Genomic DNA, 25,015 nt, shown 5'->3' with positions numbered 1-25,015 from the left:
AGTTCAGCCCATTTATTATTTATTCACTCCAATAAGGCAAGGCGGTAGAGAAGAAGACCAGCATAGTTCAGCCCCTTGACTATTTATTTACTCTGATAAGGCAAGGTGGAAGAGAAGAAGGCCAGCACAGTTCAGCCCATTTACTATTTATTCACTCCAATAAGGCAAGGTGGTAGAGAAGGATCCCAGCACAGTTCAGCCCCTTTGCTATTAATTCAATCCAATAAGGCAAGGTGGTAGAGAAGAAGACCAGCATAATTCAGGCCCTTCACTATTTATTTACTCCGAAAAGGCAAGGCGGTAGAGAAAAAGACCAGCATAATTCAGCCCCTTAACTATTTATTTACTCCGATAAGGCAAGGTGGTAGAGAAGAAGACCAGCACCGTTCAGCCCCTTAACTATTTATTTACTCCGATAAGGCAAGGTGGTAGAGAAGAAGACCAGCACAATTTAGTACCTTTACTATTTATTCACTCTGATAAGGCAAGGTGGTAGAGAAGAAGACCAGCACAGTTCAGTCCCTTTACTATTTATTCACTCTAATAAAGCAAGGTGGTAAATCAAGAGACCAGCACACAGAGGGCAGTGAATAACTGGTAAAGGGGCCAAATATGCCCAGTGGGCACCAAAGCTTTTTGTTTAAATTTCTTTTTAAACTCTGATATCTTGGCGGCTGAAGGGGTCAATTAACTGATAAAATGCATGTGCAGATTCATTTATATCAGGGGTCTCAAACTCAAATTATCTGGGGCCCACTGGAGGTAGTGGTCTTGTGAGGCTGGGCCGCATGCACCCCTCATATATAATGCCCCCATCATGCACCTCTCATCATCCACCAGAAACACCCCCACCAGCAGTAGCACGACATTAAGTAGCATAGTTTCCCCACATTAGATAGCCATAGCACAGTTTCCCCACATTAGGTAGCTGTAGCACAGATTGCCCACATTAGGTAGCCGTAGCACAGATTCCGCTACTTACATCTGCCTGCCAGGACTTCCTGGCGGAGGTGCATGCTATAAGTGATGTCATCACCTCCACCAGGAAGTCCCCGCAGGCAGATGTAAGTATCAGTTTAGTGACGGGGCAATACTGGATGCCCCGTCATATGTGCACCAGGTCCCATGTAGCAGTGTTTTCCGAAGTGTGTGAAGTCTTTCGGCATTTAGCCCTGCTTGCACGAAGCAGGGCTAAATGCCTAAAGAAATCACCTGCCCTGTGCCCAGAACCTCATGTATCGGGCATCACAAATTCCAGATCCCTGGTGGAGGCTGCAATATTTCATTCCGTGAGCCGCAAATGGCCCGCGGGCCAGGAGATTGAGACCCCTGATTTATATCATATATGATTTTTTTTTTTGTAATATTGGGACAATGTAAAATAACATAATAGAAATGTTATTTTGTTAATTGTCAATTGTGTAGTTTTTCTTTTTTCATTTTGCTATATTTGTTTTTTTATTTTGTTTGACTTTTTATTTTACATGTTGTGCGCCCCATAAGGTCTTAAAAGATCTTTGGGGGGCATTTCACACTGTAGTACTTTTTATTGAATTGCTAATTTCTAGCTAACATATTAGCCCCAGTTATAGGGGGCATACAGCCCCCCAACATTCACGTCAGAGCAAATCTGAGTGTGCTAAAACCCAGAAGCTCCTGCACATACCAGGTATGGAGATCAGACTGGGAAGTTTGAAGCTTGAAAACTATGCAAAATGTAGAATGTACTTGAGCTAAAACAAATTTATAAAAATGTTTTTAAAAAAAAGTCTAACCACCAGGCACTATCCCAGTTTATTTGCTGCTTTTATCCCATGAACATCTCTTGATTATTGATTAGTTATTTCTAATTACTGTAGTGTAATCCCAACCTGATTGAGGCACCTGAGTCAGCTGTAAGGTGCAGGGTGCAGTGTTGAGGTGCATTTAGACACACTAGATCCGCTGTGGATTTTAAGTTGTAAATCCACAATTGTGCCATGACCCCTCCCATAGACTTGCATTGAGGGGCGACCCCTGCCGCCCGCTCTGAATGTTCGGAACAAAATGTTCCAAACACTGGGACAGCAGAGTACCCCTTTAAAAGGGAATGATGTTGGATATGTGCTTGAGGCCAACATAGCAACAGGTAATGTTTCTGGTCACCAGAATGAGCAGCCCATTCCAACTGTGCAGGTGTCACCTGTTTCATCCAGCATGATTTTAGGACATATAGTAACAAGAAGTTTTACAGGACACAGCCAGCAGAGGGCAGCATAGCACACTGCAGAGGTTATACTGTTCCCATTGGCGTTAAAGGACTTCTGCAGCAAACAAAACTTATCCCCTATCCACAGAAAAACCTGAATCAAGGTTAGGAATAATAAGAACAATGTTTAATAGTATTAATAAATATATCACCTCACATCTGGGTAGGGCACTTGCACCATATGTTAGCATATAAAAACATATGAATGTAATTATATATGAATATAACAACCACCTAAAAGCTGAGTATTTAAAAAATGGCCTGAAAATGTCCATATTTATAGAAAAAAATTGTGAATGTCTGTATATAAGAAAGTTCAATGATATGATATTACGGTAAATTGCAGACTCTCGAGAATACCGGCCGCATATTGTCAGTAAGTGAACTATATCCTAGCTTACAGGTACTATCGCATACTATCTAATATACCTAGAATATTGTAAACTACCGCTCCCTGAACTTATCACACTGCAATTTACCGTGATATCATATCATTGAACTTTCTTATATACGGACATTCACAATTTTTTTCTATATATACGGACATTTTCAGGCCATTTTTTATATACTCATCTTTTAGGTGGTTGTTGTATTTATATATTCTTACATTCATGTGTTTTTATATGCTAACATCTGGTGCAAGGGCCCAGCCCAGATGTGAGGTGTGATATTTATTAATACTATTAAACATTGTTCATATTATTCCTAACCTTGATTCAGATTTTCTATAGTTCTACTGTCTATATTTACTACATTATATTGGGTAAGCTTATTTTTTCTATCTCTTTCCCTTCCTTTTTTCTATTTCTCTCCATCTCGCCTCTTCTCTTTATTATCCTTTGAGGACTGGTCATATAATATCTATTCTATACGTATTTTCCGGGGCACGAAAATAAACTACACAGTACTCACCTTATCAATCACTTTTTTATCTTAGGGCTGGTTCAAATCACGTTTTTCCCATACGGCAGGGAGGAGCTAAAACCTCGCGCTCCCGTATGCCTTTCTATGCGCTCCCGTATGTAATTCATTTCAATGAGCCGACTGCAGTGAAACGTTCGGTCCGGTTGGCTCATTTTTGCACCATATGGCGCACAAATGAGCCGACCGGACCGAACATTTCACTGCGGTCGGCTCATTGAAATGAATTACATACGAGAGCGCATAGGAAGGCATACGGGAGCGCGAGGTTTTAGCTCTCCCCTGCCGTATGCACTCCCGTGCCCCTGCCGTATGCACTCCCGTCTCCCCTGCCGTATGCCTTACCCAGATGACATGCTCTATAATCTCTCCTGATGAAGTTCAGAACACACTGCAGCCTTAGGTATGGGTTAGTAAAGGCGCATTCACACTACGGAATCTCCGCCTAAAGATATTACAGGCTGATGTTCCATCTGGAGCAGACGTAAGCAAAACAAGCTGGCGCTAGAACCGTTCGGAAATGTGGCGTCTCAATAGATAGAAAATCATTTCAGAGCAGATTTGACGATAGACTGTACACTTGTCTGAAAAGCATTGTGCTGTGAAACAGGGCCTGCACGACTACAAACTGTCAGGTGAATTATCCAAGACTAGTATAATACAGTCTTAGGATATGTACACATCATAAAATATACATTAGTAAATTAACCACTTAAAGACGTAGGGCATAAGGGGAGTGGCAGTGGACCAGTGCTAACACTGTGTAATACTATTGGCATAGTATTAAACAGTCAATGCAACCTAATAATTGCATATAAATGTCCCCTATGGGGGGCTAAAAAAGTGTCAAATAAAAAAGTACCGTAAAACATTTCTCTAAAATTATATAAGACCCCCTCCGCTAATAACAAATAAAATCACCCTTATTTGAAGAAAAAAAAATGAGTGTAAATGTCTAAACTATTAAAATATAGACCCAGATTGATCAAACTGTGTGAGAGAAAAAGTGGAGAGATTTTCCCACAGCAACCAATCACAGCTCAGGTTTCACTTTACCACAGTTTATGAGCTGTGATTGGTTGCTGTGGGAAAATCTCTCCTCTTTTTCTCTCACACAGTTTGATAAATCTGGGCCATAATGTTTATGGTAAACGGCGTAAATAAAAAAAATACAAAACACTTAAATCACTGATTTTTAATCACATAATCTATCAGAAAAAAAATTCTAAAAAGCGATCAAAAAGTCACATCAAAACTAAAATGGTGCCAACAAAAACTACAGATCACAGCGCTATATATATATATATATATATATATATATATATATATATATATATATATATATATATCTGTATACGGAGAAATAAAAGAGTTATAGAGGTCAGAAATTTTGTTTAAAAAAAATTCATTTTTTTGAAAGTAGTACAATAATAGAAAAAGTATATAAATTGGGTATCGTTTTAATCGCATTGACCTACAGAATTAAAATAATGTATAATTTGTAACATAAAGTGCACTGCGTAAAAACCAAACCTCCCAAAAGTTGCAAATTTGCAGATATCTTTTTTTATGGTAAAATCAAAAGGTATAATTAAAAAGTACAATTGGTCATGCAAAAAACAAGCCCTCACATGGGTCTGTAGGTGGAAAAATAAGAGTTATGCCTCTTAAAAGGAAAGGAGGAAAAAACGAAAAAGCAAAAATGAAAATTGGCTGCGTCTTCAAGGCCAAAATGGTTCTTACGGGGTTAGAGGGGTACTCCGCCCCTAGACATCTAAAGCATAGGGGACAAGATGTCTGATCGGAGGGTCTCGGCTGCGGCATCCCAGACATCCAATGCACAGAGCGAACTTCGCTCTGTGTCGGATATTGGAGCTCGTGACGCCCCCTCCCATAGACTTGCATTGAGTGGGCGTGGTCAGACATATTCTCCCCTATCCTTTGCATAGGGGTAAGAAGGTCTAGGGGCGGAGTACCCCTGTAAGAATAAAATACAAAGGCTGTCCGGGCATGCTGGGGGTTGTAGTTTTGAAACAACTGGAGGCACACACTGGTTGGAAAAGACTGAAAAAAGGGCTGTCATAAAAATAAAATAAAAAATAGATTGATACTCAGTTTCTATTCTTCTTTTGAACAATGAAAACTGAGCTATGATTGGTTGCTATGGTATGGCTTCTATGTTGAACCGGAATTTACACGCTAATAGAAATACTCCGTTTAGCCATTCATTCACCACAGCGGCCTCTACAGCCGCTTACGAACCCTGCTCTGGCCCCGCCTCCCTGTCTGTACACGTCATCACTACGCGCCTGCCTCTGCCCGGCGCTGTCATAACGCGTCACCCATGTAAACAGGACATGGCGGCTTCCCTGTCAGCTGAAGGGAGGACGAGCACTGAGGAGGACGGAGCGTGTCCTGGGGACAGCAGTGACTCCCCCGGCGATGAGCACCGGGTCCTGCAGCCATGCCCGGGACTTCTGTCTCTCCCCGGGGAGGTCCTGGAGCTTATCCTGTGCTCCGGGGACCCGGACTATAAGGACATCGTCAGTGTCTCCTGTACCTGCCGGCGGCTGCGGGATGTGTGTGCGGCCCGGGGCAAAGTATGGCGGAGGCAGCTGTTTGCCCGGTGAGTGATAGGTCAGTATGACACGGTAGTGGAGGCCTCTGTGCGGGCATCGCCTCCTCCTGGGTCTCCCTGTTATCTGATGTCTATTCCAGTCATAGGAAGTGTTGGGTGTGGGGCACAGGCCTAGTCCTGGGGGGGAGTAACCATAGCAGCCATGTAGCAGGGCCTGGACTAGGGCCCCTTTCTATACCTACTATTAGCATGGTGAGGTGACTTCCCTTTACACCAGTGTGTCTCCAGCTGTTGGAAAACTACAACTCCCAGCATGCCCGGACAGCCTTCGGCTGTCCGGGCATGCTGGGAGTTGTAGTTTTCCAGCAGCGGGAGACACACTGGCTGGAAAACACTGTTCTACGCACAACATATGATGCCATTCAACTGCTCTGCTGTCCATGGGGTTAGATGGGTCCCTAAAACAACACTGGCACCATACTGTACTCCTGATCCTGTTTTGAACGTTAGGTGTACTGGGCATCTACATGTTACTAGTGAATGCATGACAGCCTATGCCTATCCACACACTCTGCATATTCAGGTTCCTCTTCTAAAAACCTGTTTATTCTTGTTCTGTTCTTCTATTTTAATAGTGTTTATTTTTTCACTATTCTTTGATACGAGATGTGTGATATCCGACCTCTACACCCCTTGACCAGCCATTGCATCCGCCTTTATATTTGGCTACTGTTCTAACCTTGCATCTGTTGTGCAGAGCCTTCTGATAATATCTAACACTATTTCTCTCATCACGTAGCTGGCCATCTATTGTGAAATATTACAACCATCTGGACCTTCTGGACTGGAGGGAAGAGTTCAAGACCAGATACAAGGCTGGCATTGAGGCCCAAAGGATAGTGGCCATGTTCGCCAAGACGCTAATCATCGAACATGTATGATGCTGTTCTGCATTTATATAATACCTCTGACTCTTACATTTATTCTTATGCAGCGTTTACGTATTTACATTATGTTACATAAATAACCATCTAGAGGTAAAGCATTTAGGCTGCCCCTAAATGCTTGTCTTCTAGATGTGTTAGCTTACTATAAGCAGTCTTTCACCACCACCATGCCAATTAGGATGTATTCACACCACGTTTTTGCAATACTTTTCCCGTATCAGATTTTAGATGAAGAACGGATTCCTGAAAACAGTACTAAACTGTATCAAAATGTGTGTACAAATTGTAATCCGTATACGGTTTGAAAAATGATGTCTGGTTGCATTTTTTTTTTAAAGAAAGAAACATACGTTTTTAACTTTTCACTCCATTATGAATAAAGTTTCACTTGTTTGATTGAGATTCCAAAAAAAAACCTGTGCAAAGTCAAAAACCATATAGAACTGTACACATTAGAGGTGCACCGAAATGGAAATTTCAGAACCGAAACGAAACCGAAATAGAAATAAAAAAAAATGTCCGGCCGAAACCGATACCGAAAATGACTTGTCCCCGTCTTCTGGTAAAATGCAGCGCTCCGCTCATTAGATTAGATTCCCCCACATTAGATTGCCAGCTCCCCCACATTAGGTCGGGAGATCCCCCACATTAGTAGGCAGCTCCCCAACAATAGTAGGCAGCTCCCCCACAACAGTAGGCAGGTTCCCAAATTAGGTCAGCATTTCCCCCAGAATAGTAGGCAGGTTCCCCACAATAGTAGGCAGCTCCCCCCAACAATAGTAGGCAGTTCCCACACAATATTAGGCAGCTCCCCCCAACAATATTAGGCAGCTCCCCCCCACATTAGGTCAGCAGTTCCCCCACAATAGTAGGCAGGTTCCTCACAATAGTAGGCAGCTCCCCCACATTAGGTCAGCATTTCCCCCACAATAGTAGGCAGCTCCCCCCAACAATAGTTGGCAGTTCCCACACAATATTAGGCAGCTCCCCCCAACAATATTAGGCAGCTCCCCCCACATTTGTAGGCAGCTCCCCCCCACATTAGGTCAGCAGTTCCCCCACAATAGTAGGCAGTTCCCCCACAATATTAGGCAGCTCCCCCCCACAATATCAGGCAGCTCCCCCCCAACAATATTAGGCAGCTCCCCCCCAACAATATTAGGCAGCTCCCCCCAACAATATTAGGCAGCTCCCCCCCCCCACAATATTAGGCAGCTCCCCCCACATTTGTAGGCAGCTCCCCCCCACAATATTAGGCAGCTCCCCCCCCACAATATCAGGCAGCCCCCCCCCCCCCACAATATTAGGCAGCTCCCCCCACATTTGTAGGCAGCTCCCCCCCACATTAGGTCAGCAGTTCCCCCACCCCACAGACATACAGCTTCCAGCCATATACAGTGTATGGCTGGAGGCTGTATGTCTGTACTGCTGCCCCCACAGTGATCCGGTCACCGCTCCTCCGGCCTGGGGTCACATCTACTGCTATGGCCTATGGACCATAGCAGTAGGTGCCGGGACCGGAGGAGCGGTGACCGGAACACTCAAGAAGATGACACGGTCACTTACCAGGCCCCGGTCAGCGCGCGTTCTCCCGCGACAATCCTGCGGTCCTCCTGCGTCTCTATGGTTGTACGCACGGGACGTCAGTGACGTCCCGTGCGTACGACCATAGAGGCGGAGAAGCGAGGGACCGAAGGAGGATCGCAGGAGGACGCCGGGGAATGGTGAGTGACCGGCGGACATCCTTATGTCCCGAAAAGATTTTTCGGGACACAGGGATGTCCGGGATAGGATTAGGAATACTTCTTTTTATGTGCCCGGGCCGACTCCCGTGTGTGGCTGCAGGCGGGGGCCGACCAGAGCATATGAAAACGAATATACTGTATACTAAAAACCAGGGGGCCTCCTGCTGTTGTGAAACTACAACTCCCAGCATGTCCGGACAGACTTTGCCGGTCCGGGCATGCTGGGAGTTGTAGTTTCACAACAGCTGGAGGCCCCCTGGTTTTTAGTATACAGTACAGTATTAGGTTTTATATGCTCTGGCCGGCCCCCGCCTGCAGCCACACACGGGAGCCGGCCCGGGCACATAAAAAGAAGTATTCCTAGCCCGGAGAGCGCAACCCCCCCCCCCCCCCCCCGATGTTGCGCACCACCACCCCCACGAGTGCCTCTTTGTAACTTGTGCTGTGGGCGGGCAGGGGAGGTGGGTCATTATCGGCACATTTTTTGTTGTTTCGGCATTTTGGCGAAATTGCTATTTTCGGCCGATATGTATCGGCCGCCAATATATCGGTGCATCCCTAGTACACATGTACAGTTCCCATTGACTGCCATGTTTAAAAAAAAAAAAAATGTATAGGGTTTTTCACCCGGACCGAAAACTGTGGTAGGCTACGGTTTTGGGTAAAGAAAAAAAAAAACGGACAAAACCATTCAAGATGCAAAACTTATGCAACCAGATGCATCGTTTGGCATACAGTTTTCAATGGAGAGTCAATGCATAGGGTTTTCACATTGAAAACGTATACGGGAACTGTATTGCAAAAACATGGTGTGGATGCACCCTTAACATTACTAAACTGTTCTGCAGAGGAAATACAGCCTCCTGTCAGTCTATGGAGCAGTACTGACCTGATTGCTGCTCCAAGCTTATGGGGGCATCTGTGTGTACCAATGAGGGCGCTTTTACAATTAATGACCCATGTGAGTTAATTTTTAGAACTATAATGTTTAAAGCGTTACTGTCATTAGTAAGAAAAAGAATAAAAAATGCTTGAATCAGTGTAGTAATGTGCCCTAAGACCTGTATACATAATAATATGCATGTGTTAATATGTAAAATACCTTTTGATCTATGTATTACTGTAATGAGTCTTTATGAATTCCTCTCAGAGGCTGGGGGTGTTTCTCCAGGAGCATGATGAGCTCCCCTCCCTACCTCCTCTCTTAACCAGTTGAAAGCTGGCTGATACACTGTACTGAGGCAGGGGAGCTAGCAGTGGAGAGAGAAATGCACACCTCTACTCCCCCTTCCTTCAGAATTTTGGTCCTTTTCTTGGTAGTAGTCAGGACCAAAGAGTCCTGGATACTAGGGTACGTTTTAAAAATTAAAGAGACAGAGACTCCTAGTGGCCATTTGTTTAAACATTTATTTCACATCTTAAGCAATAACATTTTTTTTTATGAAGTATATTTGGGAAGTACTAAATTAACAAAAGGTGTTTCTAACAACAGTAACGCTTTAAAGAATATCTTCTATCTAGTCTCCATGTCCTCACTATGGGACTACTGAACATAGGGGTACTCCGCTGCTCAGCATTTGGAACAAACTGTTCCGAATGCTGGAGCCGGTGCCGGGAGCGTCATAGCCCTGATCCCCTCATGATGTCACGCTCCACCCCCTCAATCCGTCCCATAGACTTGCATTGAGGGGGCGTGATGTCATGAGGGGGCAGGGCTATGATGTCATGAGCTCTTGGCTCCAGCGTTCGTAACAGTTTGTTCCAAACGCTGAGCATCGGAGTACCCCTTTAAGTACATCACTCGGCAGTCTGTTAGTGAGTGAATGGGATTAAAGCAAGCTGCTGCTCTATACAATTGGAGGACAAAGGACCCCTACTCTTGTGATCAGTCAGACCATCACTAATCACATGCTTATTGACTATCCTGTGGATAGGTAATGCGTCTTTATCTGAAAGGTAAAATTGTCAGAAAGCTACTACTTCTATAAAGCAAAAAATCATGGAGTATAATAATTGTATTTGCATTTTTGTTTATACAGCATATACCTTGTGAAGGCTTTAATGATTTGGACACCTCCGGCTACCCGGTACATTTCATTGAAGATGAGCTGTTGTTGATCTTAAAATCTGAGAACGGGTAAGAATCTGTAGTAATTCATGCCAGGCTTAAGGGTAATTAAAACTGTCTGACAGACCTAGTATTGAATACATTTGGATGCCTGGTGGTTACTGTGAGTTTAGTTTTTTGTGTTCGTATTTGATTATATACGGGAGATGTACTTGAGTGGGATAATGCTGTGATTGTGTCATTATATTAAAGAGCAGCTGTGAGTACAGTAAATGGTATTCCTTAGTGTCCCAGTGAGGATCACAGTTAGTTATAAGAAAACAACTTGTATTGCAGAATACAGTATATTATTCATTACAGTTTTCTCAAATGACTAGCACTGCATTTTTGCGGTAGGGATCAAATGAGTTAGTATCTGTATACCCTACTAGTTGTTCTATTGTATTTGTTGCTATTTAGTTTAGCACAAAATAATTATTTGCACAGTCTGGGAGGTTTTGAGTTATTCTAGTTATATTTTGTGCATATTGATCATAGAATATAAATTTTGGTTTTATTTATGTTTTTGTTTTTTTTTCTCGTTCTCCTTCCTATACATGATTGTCAGGTGGCCATCTTCTGTAAAATGTTGTTAACGGCATTTAGATATATGCTTTACAGCAGTCACATGTTGCATAGGACCCTGTTTGGAATTGATTAATTGATTTTGCTGGATAATTTCCCCCCATTCTGCACACAGCAGAGGGGCAAAGCAGAAGAACCACAACCTTTGCTCATTGTGAATGGTGTACAGGATTCGCAGCTATCTATGTATGTTCACACAGCGGAATTTCTAAGCAAAATTCCATGGAAATATTCTGTTGATTTCAATGGGATTCTGATGTACCATGCACACGGCAGAAAACCCGATTTCCCGAACATGCTTATTTTTACTATGGGTTTCACTAGGAAATGCATCGCCGTTTATGGAGATGGCGCATTTCCGAGCGATACGAATGCCGGCAGAAAATGCACATTTGCGGAATGTTTGCCTGTGTTTACCTATCATTGAAAGCTGATGCTAAAGTTTTCTCTATGCTACAGTAAATGTCAGCTTAGAAGCCAAAGTAGAAAATGCTATATTTCTGGATTTTTAAATACTGATGTGAACCTGGAAAAATATATAAATCTTTAGAAACATAGAATCATAAGAACATTTTTTATCTTATTCTCTAGTACCAAACACGTGGACAGTTATTGGATATACTTAAAGGGGTTATCCAGGAAAAACTTTTTTTTATGTATCAACTGGCTCCAGAAAGTTAAATAGATTTGTAAATTACCTCTATTAAAAAATCTTAATCCTTTCAGTACTTATAAGCTGCTGAAATTCAGTTGTTCTTTTATAAGGGCTCTCTGATGACACGTGTCTCGGGAACTGTCCAGTTTAGAAGCAAATCCCCATAGCAAACCTCTTCTACTCTGTGCAGTTCCTGAGACAAGCAGAGATGTCAGCAGAGAGCACTGTTGCCAGACAGAAAACGACAACTCTACTTCAGCTGCTGATAATTATTGAAAGGATTAAGATTTTTTTTTAATGGAAGTGATTTACAAATCTGTTTAACTTTCTGGAGCCAGTTGATATTAAAAAAAAAAGTTTTTTCCTGGAATACCCCTTTTAAGTCCTTACTCGTTGCATGCTGCTCATAGATTTAAGATTTGGCATACACCCTAAAATGTATTTATTTCTGTAGGAATTGTTTGACACAAAAGTATTGTGCAAAAAAAATCCTTTATTTCATGCGTCAAGAGGCTACTATATGCAAGTTAAAGGATTTTCTCCAGAGACCTGTGGATCTCCAAGACATCTTGGAAGGTTTGTCATTGAGTATTCTTTACAAGGTTATGAAGGGATATTTTACCTTTTAAAGTGTACCTGTCGTCAAGAATAACTATTTATATAATGTAGATAATACCATTATATGCATATTTGTAATATACATAGGTTTAAAAAATGTGTATATATTTGTCCCTGTTGGGGCAAACACTGGCCTAAGGATTGGTGGGCTGTGCCTCCTAAACACTGATCAGCTGACTTTAAAAGAACATTATAAAGATAAATGATCAGGTGACTTATCACTAGTTAAAAAAACAAAAAAACAAACATAATATTCTGAGATCCTACGTTAAAAAGTGACCAATGTACTTGTGCAAATTCTGCAGCCTCTTCACTTCCTACCAGGCTTAGTTCTGTACACTGGGCTGTACCTGGTATTGCAGCTTGTCCCATTCACTTCAATCAGGGAGTCAGACTCCCACCCACAGTCTGTAAGTTTCCCCCTAGACTCCTATAACTAAAAGATTAGTTGGCTTACTATGAAATTAGCCCTAGCATGTTTGTGGGGTTGATAAACTACATTTAGTTTCATTTGGGAGAAATATGGAGTGATCATAGTTGTGTGGAACATGTTAGTGCTATATATGCAGAGAATTATATAAGTAGGTATGGACTTTTGTCCAACAGGCTTTACAATAACTTTATCATTTACTTTATATTGTGTGTTGCTGATTTGTCTTATGCTTTCATCATGTCTTAGGTGCAGTTCTCATTGACCAGTATTGTAATCCTCTAGAGGACGTCAGCCTTGAAAATATTCAGGCACAGATTGAAGATATCATAAGGAGGGTGAAAGTTTACCTAAATACAAAAAACAGCAGACATCCAAGTTTGTCCCTGCAGGCAGGTTTGTAAAAATATTTTCTGCTGCCTAGTGTTAAAATAGTCCCATACAGTGATTGCATATTGTACCATTTGTATTTGTCACTGTCTGTTTTCCTTATAATTAGAGATGAGCGAACTTACAGTAAATTCGATTTGTCACGAACTTCTCAGCTCGGCAGTTGGTGACTTTAGCCTGCATAAATGAGTTCAGCTTTCAGGTGCTCCAGTGGGCTGGAAAAGGTGCATACAGTCCTAGGAGACTCTTTCCTAGGACTGTATCCACCTTTTCCAGCCCACCGGAGCACCTGAAAGCTGAACTCATTTATGCAGGATAAGCCATCAACTGCCGAGCCGAGAAGTTCAACTCATAATAAAAGGTCATTTGACATGGTAAATGTCATTTTTATACTTGGGTGTAGATACAAATAGACTAAAGGTGGAAATGTATTTGGTTGTTAAAATGTTATTGCTCCTCAAATCTTCTGACTGTTCAAATTCTTTTAATAAGAAGGAATGATAGAAAAAAATTCCTGTTTGTTTTTTTTTTTTTTTTTTTTTTTTTCTGTGATTTCAGTGACATTGCTTTGTTCATGAGCATAACATGTGGCATTTTGGTTAACACAGGTGATATATCCTACATTGAAGATCTTGATCTACAAGGACAAGCTTTGGATGCTCTAAATCATGTGCTCTTTTCTGAGATGAAGTTTAAAGGAAATGTGGCAGATTTTTATAATCCCCTAAATTCATACATCCATCAGGTAGGATCTGGAGTAGCTTTGCAGCACTAAGGGGGAGATTTATCAAAAACTGTGCTGAGGAAGAGTGGTGCAGTTGCCCATGGCAACCAATCGGATCGCTTCTTTCATTTTTAAAGGGACCTGTGAAAAACGAAAGAAGCAATCTGCACCACTCTTCCTCTACACAGGTTTTGATAAATATCCCCCCGAAATGTATTCCTGTTATTTAGTTTGTGCATAAGAAAATATAGTTGTGTGCGTCGCTTGAGAGGAAAGTCTGGGTGGCACCACTGCAACACCCCTCAACATAAATAGCAACGTTTGGAGCATGCACTATGGGAGGATATGGGGTGCACAGTAATAAGACGTACATGGGGAGATTTATCAAAACTTGTGCAAAGGAAAAGTTGCCCATAGCAATCAATCAGATCGCTTCTTTCATTTTGCAGAGGCCTTGGTAAAAATGAAAGAAGCGATCTGATTGGTTGCTATGGGCAACTGGGCAACTTTTCCTCAGGTTTTGATAAATCTCCCTCACAGTCTCTAAAAAATGTGTATAGAAATAGCAAAAAAAATTATAATTAGCATTCGCCTATTAACAACGTTCATTTTATTTTGTTCATTAAAAATGGCTGGCCGCCGGCAATAGACAGGGCTCATCACCTGAAGCTGATGCACGAAGCTGTTCCGTAGCCTTGCACTCTGCTCCACTACCTGCCAGACATTTTTAATAAACAAAATAAAGTGAACATTTTTAATAAGTGATTTTGGCATTCTTACCTACTTGTGTATTTTAAGTGTTTTTGCATGACTTAAGACTTTGAACAATTCAGCACATTGTTTTTGTGTATGCTGTGTTTTATGTCATCTAAGCAATTTTGGTGTCTGTGCATAGGGAATCTCTGTGCACATAAAGCAAGTATTGCCTCGGTCAGGTTAATGGATAAGTGTGTGTGTGTGTGTGTGTAACCTTATTCACCTTCTGTTCTTTCTGGACTCTCCTCTATCAACTATAAGAATTAGTTCCTTTTTGTTTTCTAGGTTCTGATCAATAAGACCGGCATTCCTATCAGCCTTTCTGTATTGTATCTTACTCTGGCTAAACGTCTGGGAGTTTTCTTGGAACCAGTCAATTTTCCTCATCACTTCATGCTCCGGTGGTGCCAAGGTGACCATGGGTAGGCAGTAATTGCCTTAGTAATGTTGATGCAGGACCAGGAAATGATATCTTACCCCCTATTTATCCTAAGACTTTCTCCATAGTATTTATGTAGAACCAAATAAAATAACCCCGCCCAAAAAAAAGAATAGTAGTCAAATAGTCAGTCAAAAATGCTTATTCTTGCATATATCTCCTTTCTAGTCACATTTTTGTGCCATTTAACAGCTGTAACTAACAAAGTATGTCATATCCTCTACTGAGCATGTATTTGTGCCAGTTGGTTGTAGGGGAACCTTTACTGCCAACTGAAAGCAATGGTTCAAAGTTGGCATCTTATAGCTGAAAAGCAGCATAGTGACAAAAATGTAAGATCTTATTTTCATTCTCACTTATTTTTAACACAGACATTTGAGAAGGAGACCTTTTAAACAAAAAATATAACTACAACTAAAGGGTTAGATTATTGGAGGACAAAAAAAAAAATCCTGTACACTCCTCTCCCCTCGCCATTGCTCGGTAGTTCCTTGTCTGAAGTGCTCCAAGAGCTCTGACATCCCCGTACACTGAGCTGGGGCCAGTCATTGGCCTTAGCAGTCACATATGTGCAGTACATTAACCCCTCAACGACATTGGATGTAAATGCATGTCCTGATACTTAAATGGGCACTGTCATCATCTTTATTTTTCTATATGTTGTAGTACTTATCTACTACAACATTTCTAATATACTTCTATTGTTTTTTTTTTTTTTTTTGGGGGGGCCACAAGGGGTTTCTCTCCTAGTGGCCGGCTGCAGCCTGCTGTGACGTCACAGCTGAATTCGGACACATTCCGGCTGGGCAATCGGTCGGAATTCAGTCATCCTGCACTCTCGCTCCCTGCTTGTCAATCAGACAGGCTGGAGCGGGCGCTGTGAACACCTGGGCTGCGCGCATTGGCTCACTGGCCTCACACGCCGGCCATCCCCGGCATTTACAGTCTGCAGGTAGTGCGCGCACTGAATCTGAGTGCCGCGCTAATGCTCAAGGACTGTACGGGTAAGTCTTATCTGAGGTCTTATTTCACTTGGGGAAAGGAATAAAATCTACCAAATATGATTTATCAAGGAGGCGGGGGGTTGTTGAGATGATTCTGTGGCCAAATTATATGCTAAACTATATATATACCTGCCCTGAGTTTTTTCCTAAGATTCTGCCTCTAGTTTCACAACTACAACTTCCAGCATGCCCTCACAGCCAATAGCTGTCAGGGCATGCTGAGAGTTGTAGTTGTGAAACAGCTGTAGGCACCCTGTTAGAAAAACACAGGAGCACAGCATAGATGAGGTAAGGGCGGAAGTCGGTGCCCAGAAGGCATCAGCCTCAGAGCAGGATTAGAGACAGCAATATAACACTTTAGAAGTTGGGGAAAAAATGTAAAGGCAGGGAGGGGTTAGGGATAGATTAGCAATAGGTAGGGACAGGAAGGTAAAAAAAAAATAGATAGATGGTGGGAGCTACTCTTTAACACACCAGGACGTTTTCTTTATGGAAATGCTGCGATAACTTATATACAAGCAGTACTTGAGATGTACACACTGCTGATTGTTCCCTGGACGGAGTACATATAAGTCACATATGCTCTATGAGAGGACCACATGGTGTGAATAGAGCCTTTGGAATATGTACTAACATTGTGGACCAAGAGTAATTTATGCGTATTATCGCTCTATAAATGTACTAATGTGTACTACTGATTTACAATTGTAGACTAATTGAAATCCCCAATAGTAACACATGGATATGTGCTAACACTGGACTAACTGGAACTAACATGTAGTAATGTTCTAAAAGTGTGGACTGTTTGAAATCCTTAGTAGTAATGCATGAAAAAGGACGAAAACATATTTAGACAAGTTTGTTTTGTGGAAGTGCAACTAGATGTGGAACTGGCATGTAATGCAAATGTTGCAATGCAAGTTGGATAAAAAGTGGACATTTAATATGAAGCATGCCAAATAAAAGCCAAGATAAGAAACACAGGCTAAATTACTCAAGTGTGAATTTGGACTAGAAAATTGATGCCCACAGAAAAATATACAAAGATATAAACTTATTTAAGAGTGGTATTATTTTTATTTTCAATAGAGAGAGAGAGAGATAGATACATATCTATGTTTTTGTGTGCTGGTAATTACCTTTGAAATAATTAAGAAAATAAAAGTGAAGTTTTATAGGTCCCCTTTTTGCATTTGTGGCTATATTCTGACTTTATTGGGAGACCAACAGCATAATCTTGGATATTCTGGATATCCTTTTCAGTGTATGCATAAATTTACGTACATTTACCGGAGCGGTGCTCGCATCATGCATGGCAGGTCTCGGCTACTATTAGCAGCCAGGGACCCACCCGTAATGGCGGACATCAGCAATCACGCTGATGTCCGCCATTAATGCCTCAGATGCCGTGATCGATACAGATCACAAAATCTGCGGCTATGCAGGCATTCTAATGGAAAATCAGAATGTCTGTGGTGCTGACATTGAGCAGGCCCGGGAAGATCGATAATACTGTTTAGTGCCATGCATAGCAATGAACATAGCAATGTATCATTGCTATAGATGGTCCCCGATGGGGAAAAAGCTAAAGTACAAAATTTACTGGGTCCTTAAGGCCAAAATGGGCTTAGTCCTTTTCAAGGGGTTAAAAAGCAAGTATCTAAACATGGCTATCATTTTAATTGTATTGACCTACAGAATAAAGAACACGTCATTTTTACTGTAAAGTGTACAGTGTGAAAACGAAACCCTTCAAAATTAGCAAAATTGCAGTTTTCTTTTCAATTTCTCCACACAAATAATACATTTTTTTTTGTCACTGTACATTTTATGGTAACTTGAGTGATGTCATTACAAAGTACTATTGGTTGCGTGAAAAACAAGCACTTATATGGGCCTGTGAATGGAAAAATAAGAGTTATGATTTTTAGAAGGCGCAGAGGGAAAAAATGGAAATGCAAAATTAAAATTGATACTTAAGGGGTTAAGCTTTATAGTGTTTCACCATTTGTTTGATCAGCTTTATTATAATAAAACAGGACAGTCACTTCACAATCTTTTTGTAATTTTTCAGAGGTCTGAACATCACAGATTATGTATATGTGGATGCATTTGGATATGGGAAATGTCTTACTACAAAGGAATGTGAATACATGATTGGGCAACATGTTACTGAAGAATTCTATGCAGCAGTCAGCACCAAGGAAGTCCTGCAGCGAATGGTGGGGAACATTCTTAACCTGGGCAAAAGGTAAGAAAACCAGTGGCATGAAAAATTTGATTTAATATCATCGTCCACACATCCGGTATCATAAACTGCAGGGGTTAATTTATATATATATTTTACTACAAAAGTTCAGTAATGTTTCCACACTGCCAGTCACAAAGGTCCCACACAGCTTTTTGTTATGGCAGTGGGATGTGATTCTTATAGCTCCTACTGTAAAATGGCATGGGCTATTAAGCAATGCTTTTTTATGTGATATTTGTAAAGTGTAAGCACACAGCACTGGAAAAGGCCTTTGCTATTGACAACTGTACGCTGTGTTTATGCGGGAAGACCCTCCCAAGTTTACGGCCCATCTGGCCGTCCTTTTCCTTTACATCACAATTATCTTCATATAAGTAGGACAGCTTTTCTAAGGGCTGGGCAGGTTTTCCCTGCAACACTGGTTCCTAGCTGGCTGGGCCACTTGTTTGCATTCCAGGCCTTATTCCGGCTCCTGTTAGCCAATAGGGCATCTCTTGCCTTATCTCTAGCATCACGGGGGATATTACACAGGAACTACTGCAAATGGAATTTGTTTAGACCGGCGTGTGAGACTCCAGTCTTAATAAATTCCCCCCCCCCCAAATTATGTACTGATCACATCATATTACTGACCAGAGACGATGAACGTTCTTATTCTAATTTGCATTTTATGAATTATAGGGAAAGGAAAGACCGGAGCTTTATGCTGCTGAGAGTGTCCCTGGATCTGTACCTGGCTATGTATCCAGACAGTGTGCAGCACCTATTGCTACAAGCTAGATTATATTTCCACTTAGGAATATGGCCTGAAAAGGTATACAACTTGCTTGCACATACCCATGTAGAACAAGAAATGCGTATGACTGTATGTGGCTTTCTATGCTTTGGGGTCAGAGGATTAAAGGGGTACTCCGCTGCTCAGCGTTTGGAGCAAAGCCGGGAGCTTTTGACGTCATAGCCCTGCCCCTCATGATGTCACGCCCTGCCCCCTCAATGCTAGTCTATGGGAGGGGGCGTGACGGCAGTCATGCCCCCTCCCATAGACTTACATTGAGGGGCAGGGTGTGACGTCATGAGGGGGCGGGCTTATGACGTCACAAGCTCCCGGCTCCAGCGTTCGGAACAGTTTGTTCCAAACGCTGAGCAGCGGAGTACCCCTTTAACACACGTTAGATTTCTCAGTTATGCAATGGGAAATTCATTGATAATAGTGGTGGCGATTTGCACTTGAGAACCACAGTGTAATAACTTTCCTATCCATGGTGAAAGTCTTTGCATTATATAATTTTCCATTGTATCAGAGCTGTGTTATGGTCAAAGAGCAACAGGACAATTATTCTTTCCTTTTGGTTTCAAGAAGAAATTCAAGCAGCTGCTTCTACAGGAGCACATTTGAGGTTGAGAATGAAAGGCACAACCAGATAATGTGACGACATTGCATCCATGTCGCGAGTGCCGTCTCATTCTTTAACCTGAAGGATTTATCTTACAACCAGATAATTTCCTGAGGTTTTTATTATAGTTACATAGCAGTTTAGAGTTGTGTAAATCCGACCAGCAACATAAAGATTTCCCCCTTATCTGTTGTATAGTCTTGGGGAAACGGTAAAATATTTGGTTTTAAGGGAAACTCATGCGTGCAGCTTACAGGTAGGAAATTGAATCGCCAGGTGAAGCCCTCCATTCTTGTGTTTGTTATGATTTAAATGGGCACTGTCTGATATAAAAACTTTTGATATGTTGTAAAGCATGCAAAATCAATAGGTTTTGCAATTGCTTTCATTAGAAAATTTTCAGTATTTCATACTGAAAAAGCCAGTCAAAGAACTGCCTCCTGGAATGCAATTCAGTCCTTCTGTGTACACTGCTTCGTCCTGGACGTTTTGGAGGGGGGAGGGGCTGTACACACTGCAGACTCATGTGAAGAGAGGGGGAGGAAGACTGCTGCCGGGCTCTCACTGATGTCTGCTGTGTGAGAGAGGCAGAAACACATTGCATTGCAGATGAAAAAGTAAGTGTCCCTGCATGTATGTGTGTGTGGATATATGTGTATGTGTGTACAGTATATCAGTGTGTCTACCTAATGTGTATGTGTAAGAATATATGAAGCCAGTGTGTGTGTGTAATAAAGGGGGACTACAATCATATGGCTCCAGCTGTTGCAAAACTAAAACTCCCAGCATGCCTGCACAGCCAAATGATGTGTGGGCATGCTCGGAGCTGTAGTTTTGCAACAGCTTGAGGCACCCTGGTTGGGAAGCACTGGACTGAGGTGAGGGAGGGGGAGAAGGGGGAGTGGTTATCACAGTGAGGGACCCACTCCCCTGCTTCTGGTGGACAAAATTAAGGTATTTTAGAAATAAAGCTAATTGAGAGAAATGTAGGTCATAGACACATAAAAAAAGTACATGTATATGATCAGGATGAGATATTGAGCAACATATAACAGTTTTTTTTGAGTGATCTGACGGGTACGCTTAAACATTTTAGGTATTGGATATTCTGCAGAATATTCAAGCTTTGGACCCTTCTCAGCATGGTGCTGTGGCATATCTAGTCCAGCACACCTTGGAGCATATAGAAAGACGCAAGGAGGACAGTGGGCCAAATGTGAAGCTCAGATCCAGTGAGAAGGAAGTGTGTTATTCTGTAGGTCTTCTTGTGAGGCACAAAAGGTAGGAAGCCATTATATTGTACAAATTAAATGTTAGCCTACACATGCAGTAAAGCAAAAGTAATACCATACAGCTTTATTATGACACACATATATACAATAAATATAAAAAAGCAATACTGTCTTTGAACTTATCTTTTCTGTGACCCGTACCTGATAATTTGGTTAAATTGGTTATTTATTGCAATACTTGAAATGGACAATTTTACATTGTGAGCTCAGAAGAAAATGGAATAATAAACTAGAATACAGACAGCATATTGACGTTTTTATTGTCCTAGAAGTGTGTAAATTGACATTCAGCAGATTTGTTGCATTTATTTCTCGGACTGAAATTCTGACAAAACAAGCAACAAATACAAGCCTGAAAATGGCATTGAAATTGCTAAGCCTCTTTTAGATAGGATAAGGGGTTCCTAATTGTTGCTGGTAAGTTTTACTTACAGGGAATCTGTCGCAAGGATTTGTCTAATTAAACTGCCGACGCTGTTAAAAAGTTCTGGCAAAGAAATGGATATTACATTTGTGATAGTTGTCTGCGGGTCCAAAACAAAGAAATCTGCCTTTATTGTACAGAGGCGCATGCACAGTGAGTGAGTGATGGCAGTGCCCGCAGTAGAAAGCTCTCAACACTTCCATCTCTGTACAAACCTACACAGGATTGGGTGTCAAAATAGGGAGGCTTTCCAGCCTGTGGCACTTCAGTTGCCCTGGAAACAACTCTTTGACCTATGAATAAAGGCAGATTTTTATTTTAATTTTGGATCCACAGACCTATTATTATAAAGGTACCATTCATCTCCTTGCTGGAGACTTTTTTAACAGTGTCAAAAGTTTAGTAATCAAAATCCAGGTGACAGATTCCCTTTTTAAGTCGCTACGATTGTACAAGAAGGTTTCTTGGAAAATAATTATTACTAGATTTTTCCTTACGAAACAATATATTTCAGATAAAGGGCATCTAGGTAAGTACCGCTCAATTGTCAATACACAGTGTATAAGTTATACATACTCTCCCAGTAAAGACTGCTATATGACCTCCCAAATACATATCAAACCGTAAGAAAAAGGAATGGAGTCATTTGAACCATATTATCACAAAAAAAATAAAAATAATTATTTATATATATTTCTCTCTCTTTATTAATACATATTACATTAAAAATTGAAGAATTCCACCCAAGGGGGGGATAAAATAAAGCAGGTGCCACTCAGATGTCACAATCACTGCTTATATACATAAATAATAGTTAACTAACATATACCAGAAAGTGATTGTAGTGTAGATGTCCCCAATGACCAGTCCGCCTTAATAATTAAAACAACTCCCCTCACCCGAGTATAAAATATCCTAGCATGCACGCCGCACATCCACCTTCCGTTGCCCCCGGAAGCTACGCCACAGAATCTGTCACATCACCTGCCCTACTGTTGAAACACCGCATTGAAACACCGCAACGCTCTGGTGTCTCTCTGCCTCTTTATAAGTGTTGGTATGGTGTAGTATTGTCTTTTTTGAGTCTGTCAAAAGGGGTGGGACGGCACCACTGAGTAACGTTCCAATTGCCCTGAGCAGGTGGAGGCCAATACGTAGCGGTGAAGCAGATACTCAACCTTAGTGGTGAGTCAGCGGAGATGCTAGGACTCGATACAGAGATAGGCTTAGTATCAAATAAACCAGTATAGCATACAGAAATATCCTGCACTCACCGCTCAGTATCAGACTCAAAGCTCCTTAACCAGATCAGTCGAGGACCAGGACTGCAGAGATGCGTGGACGCTCAGATGTGATTTTGCAGCAATTGTTGTTATACTACTAGGTGAATACACCTTTCTACACTACAATCACTTTCTGGTATATGTTAGTTAACTGTTATTATTTTTGTATATAGGCAGTGATTGTGACATCTGAGTGGCACCTGCTTTATTTTACCCCCCCCCCCCCCCCCCCTTGGGTTGAATTCTTCCATTTTTTTTTTATGTAAAATATGTATTAATAATGCTATATATATTTTATGATAATATAGTTCAAATTACTCCATTCCCTTTTTTTTTTTTTTTTTCTTTTTTGTGGTTTGATATCTATTTTCCTTGCAGTTAACATAATTGAATGTTTTAGGTTTTTGTGTACATTGCACTGAGACTTCTTTCCGTTTTTATCCATTATTCAAACTTTGACCTAAATAGGTATGAGTATAAGGGTGTGATCTTTGGCTGGGATCCCGTCTGCATGATGCCACCAGACTGGATAGAAAACCTTAGTGTGCACCAACTCTGTCAAGGCGCAAACCAGCCTTTTTACAGCATCTTGCTTGAAGACGGATCTTGCAGTTATGTTGCACAGGGTAAGTATTGACTAAGCCTGTCATATACTGAGTGAAGAACATTGATTGGAGATAATGCTGGAACTTTTTATTTGGTGATGTTTTAAAGAGAATTAAAAGGCTGTGTTGGCATTTCACTTTTATTGCAGTACTGTAGCGTTCTGCAGCTATGACATATAAACACAGCCTAAAGATGACACCTGAAGAAAACATGTCAGGTACATGACAAGGGAATAGGACAGTCACCTGCGGTTGCTGAACCATAAGACTGTGGTTACTTGACTGGAACGTGATGAGGAGGTTATAAGGAGTGGTGCCCTTATAAAAAAAAATTACCTCAACATGTTGAGCAGCATAGTAATTATTATGCTTTGATTCTATAGCAGTATATACATGGAGTATTTAAAGCCGCTGGCGTCAGAAAGTCTCCCATTTTGTGAACACTAACCTCTAAAATTTCTTTATTCTTTTCTCCTCCACAGAAAATCTTGAACCCCATCCACAACCAGAACCGCTTCAGCACCCTGATATTACCCTTTACTTCTCTGAGTTTTCAGGAGATCACTATGTAGCAAATAAAGCACTACAGCTTCAATACCCAGAAGACACTGACTTTACTATTCAGCAGAGTTTACTTGGAGAATCAGATGCTCCACATTTAGAGCCATGAGTTGGGGCTTGGAACCATTTTTTTATTTAACTACTAATAATTTAACTTCCTGTATGCACATGTAAGATACCTGAATGATCAAGCACTGTTGGAGTGTGTTACAACAATTCATTTTCAATATACATATCTAGGTTTGAGCTTCTAAAAAAGTTGCTCCCAACATCAAATATGAAATAGAACTTTCAGGTTTTTGTATAGAAAATGTTCATACATATATACCATAGCATGCAAAAGAGCTAGTGTATGTTATACATCATAAAGTCTATGTTTACTATATACATTTATTAACTAGAACATAAGGTTCATATTGCATATTATTAAGACAAACCACTAAATATTTCTGTGTTCATTAATTACCTCTATACTTCTCCCAGGAAATCTGCACAAACGGCTAATGCATTTTATTGCACTACACATCATGTTTGTGATGTATGATAGAGAACGTCATGTCACTACAGGGAAGATCTTCTATAACTCCATTCAGCTAATAGGAGGTTCATGAACCATTATATGTGGTTGTTTCTATTTCCTCTTTGTTTACTGTGCAGCTTATATCTTTGTAACATTTATTTGATACAGTGGTGGTTAACCACAAGGCTTATCCAGGTAAAGGGCAGATGGCAATGATAGGTAGGAAGGTTCTTTTCTTATCTTTACTGCCTTTTACCTTAAAAGTTGACCTTGTAGGTGAATGGGGACAAAAAAAAAACAATCCCAATCCTAAAATGGACAGAGGTGTCAGCAGAGAGCACTGTGGGCAGACAGAAAGGAAATTTAAAAAGAAAAGAACTTCCTGTGAACAGCAGCTGATAAGTACTTGAAGGATTAAGATTTTTTAATAGAAGTAATTTACAAATCTGTTTAACTTTCTGACCAGTTGATTTAAAAAAAAATAAAAAATAAATATAATATATATATATATATATATATATATATAATTAGTATATGT

The 25,015-nt window shown here is 41.0% G+C and overlaps 1 protein-coding gene across 2 annotated transcripts; it reads left to right on the top strand.

Moving 5' to 3' along the window:
• Window positions 1-5,428: 5,428 nt before the first annotated feature.
• Window positions 5,429-24,945, top strand: FBXO21 (F-box protein 21). Of its 2 annotated transcripts, none has more exons than XM_056536959.1 (12): window positions 5,429-5,795; window positions 6,547-6,682; window positions 10,479-10,576; window positions 12,241-12,362; window positions 13,084-13,230; window positions 13,833-13,969; window positions 14,990-15,126; window positions 18,222-18,398; window positions 19,080-19,212; window positions 20,889-21,073; window positions 23,260-23,417; window positions 23,879-24,944. In XM_056536959.1, exons 1-12 carry the CDS (start codon window positions 5,527-5,529, stop codon window positions 24,064-24,066), a joined length of 1,887 nt encoding a protein of 628 aa, XP_056392934.1. In that variant the 5' UTR covers window positions 5,429-5,526; the 3' UTR covers window positions 24,067-24,944. The 2 variants fall into 2 exon arrangements, with proteins under 2 accessions (XP_056392934.1, XP_056392943.1); XM_056536968.1 differs by having other exon boundaries at window positions 5,633-5,806; window positions 23,879-24,945.
• Window positions 24,946-25,015: the final 70 nt, after the last annotated feature.

The sequence above is a fragment of the Hyla sarda genome, chromosome 1 (genome assembly GCF_029499605.1).
Source record: "Hyla sarda isolate aHylSar1 chromosome 1, aHylSar1.hap1, whole genome shotgun sequence".
Taxonomy (NCBI): domain Eukaryota; kingdom Metazoa; phylum Chordata; class Amphibia; order Anura; family Hylidae; genus Hyla; species Hyla sarda.
This window is presented reverse-complemented; position numbering and strand designations above follow the sequence as displayed.

Coding starts and splice junctions, on each gene's coding strand:
- FBXO21 (XM_056536959.1), top strand. CDS start 5,527: ATGGCGGCTTCCCTGTCAGCTGAAGGGAGGACGAGCACTGAGGAGGAC. Junction 15,127..18,221: donor TGGTGCCAAGGTGACCATGG/GTAGGCAGTAAT, acceptor GTAATTTTTCAG/AGGTCTGAACATCACAGATT. Junction 19,213..20,888: donor TAGGAATATGGCCTGAAAAG/GTATACAACTTG, acceptor TAAACATTTTAG/GTATTGGATATTCTGCAGAA.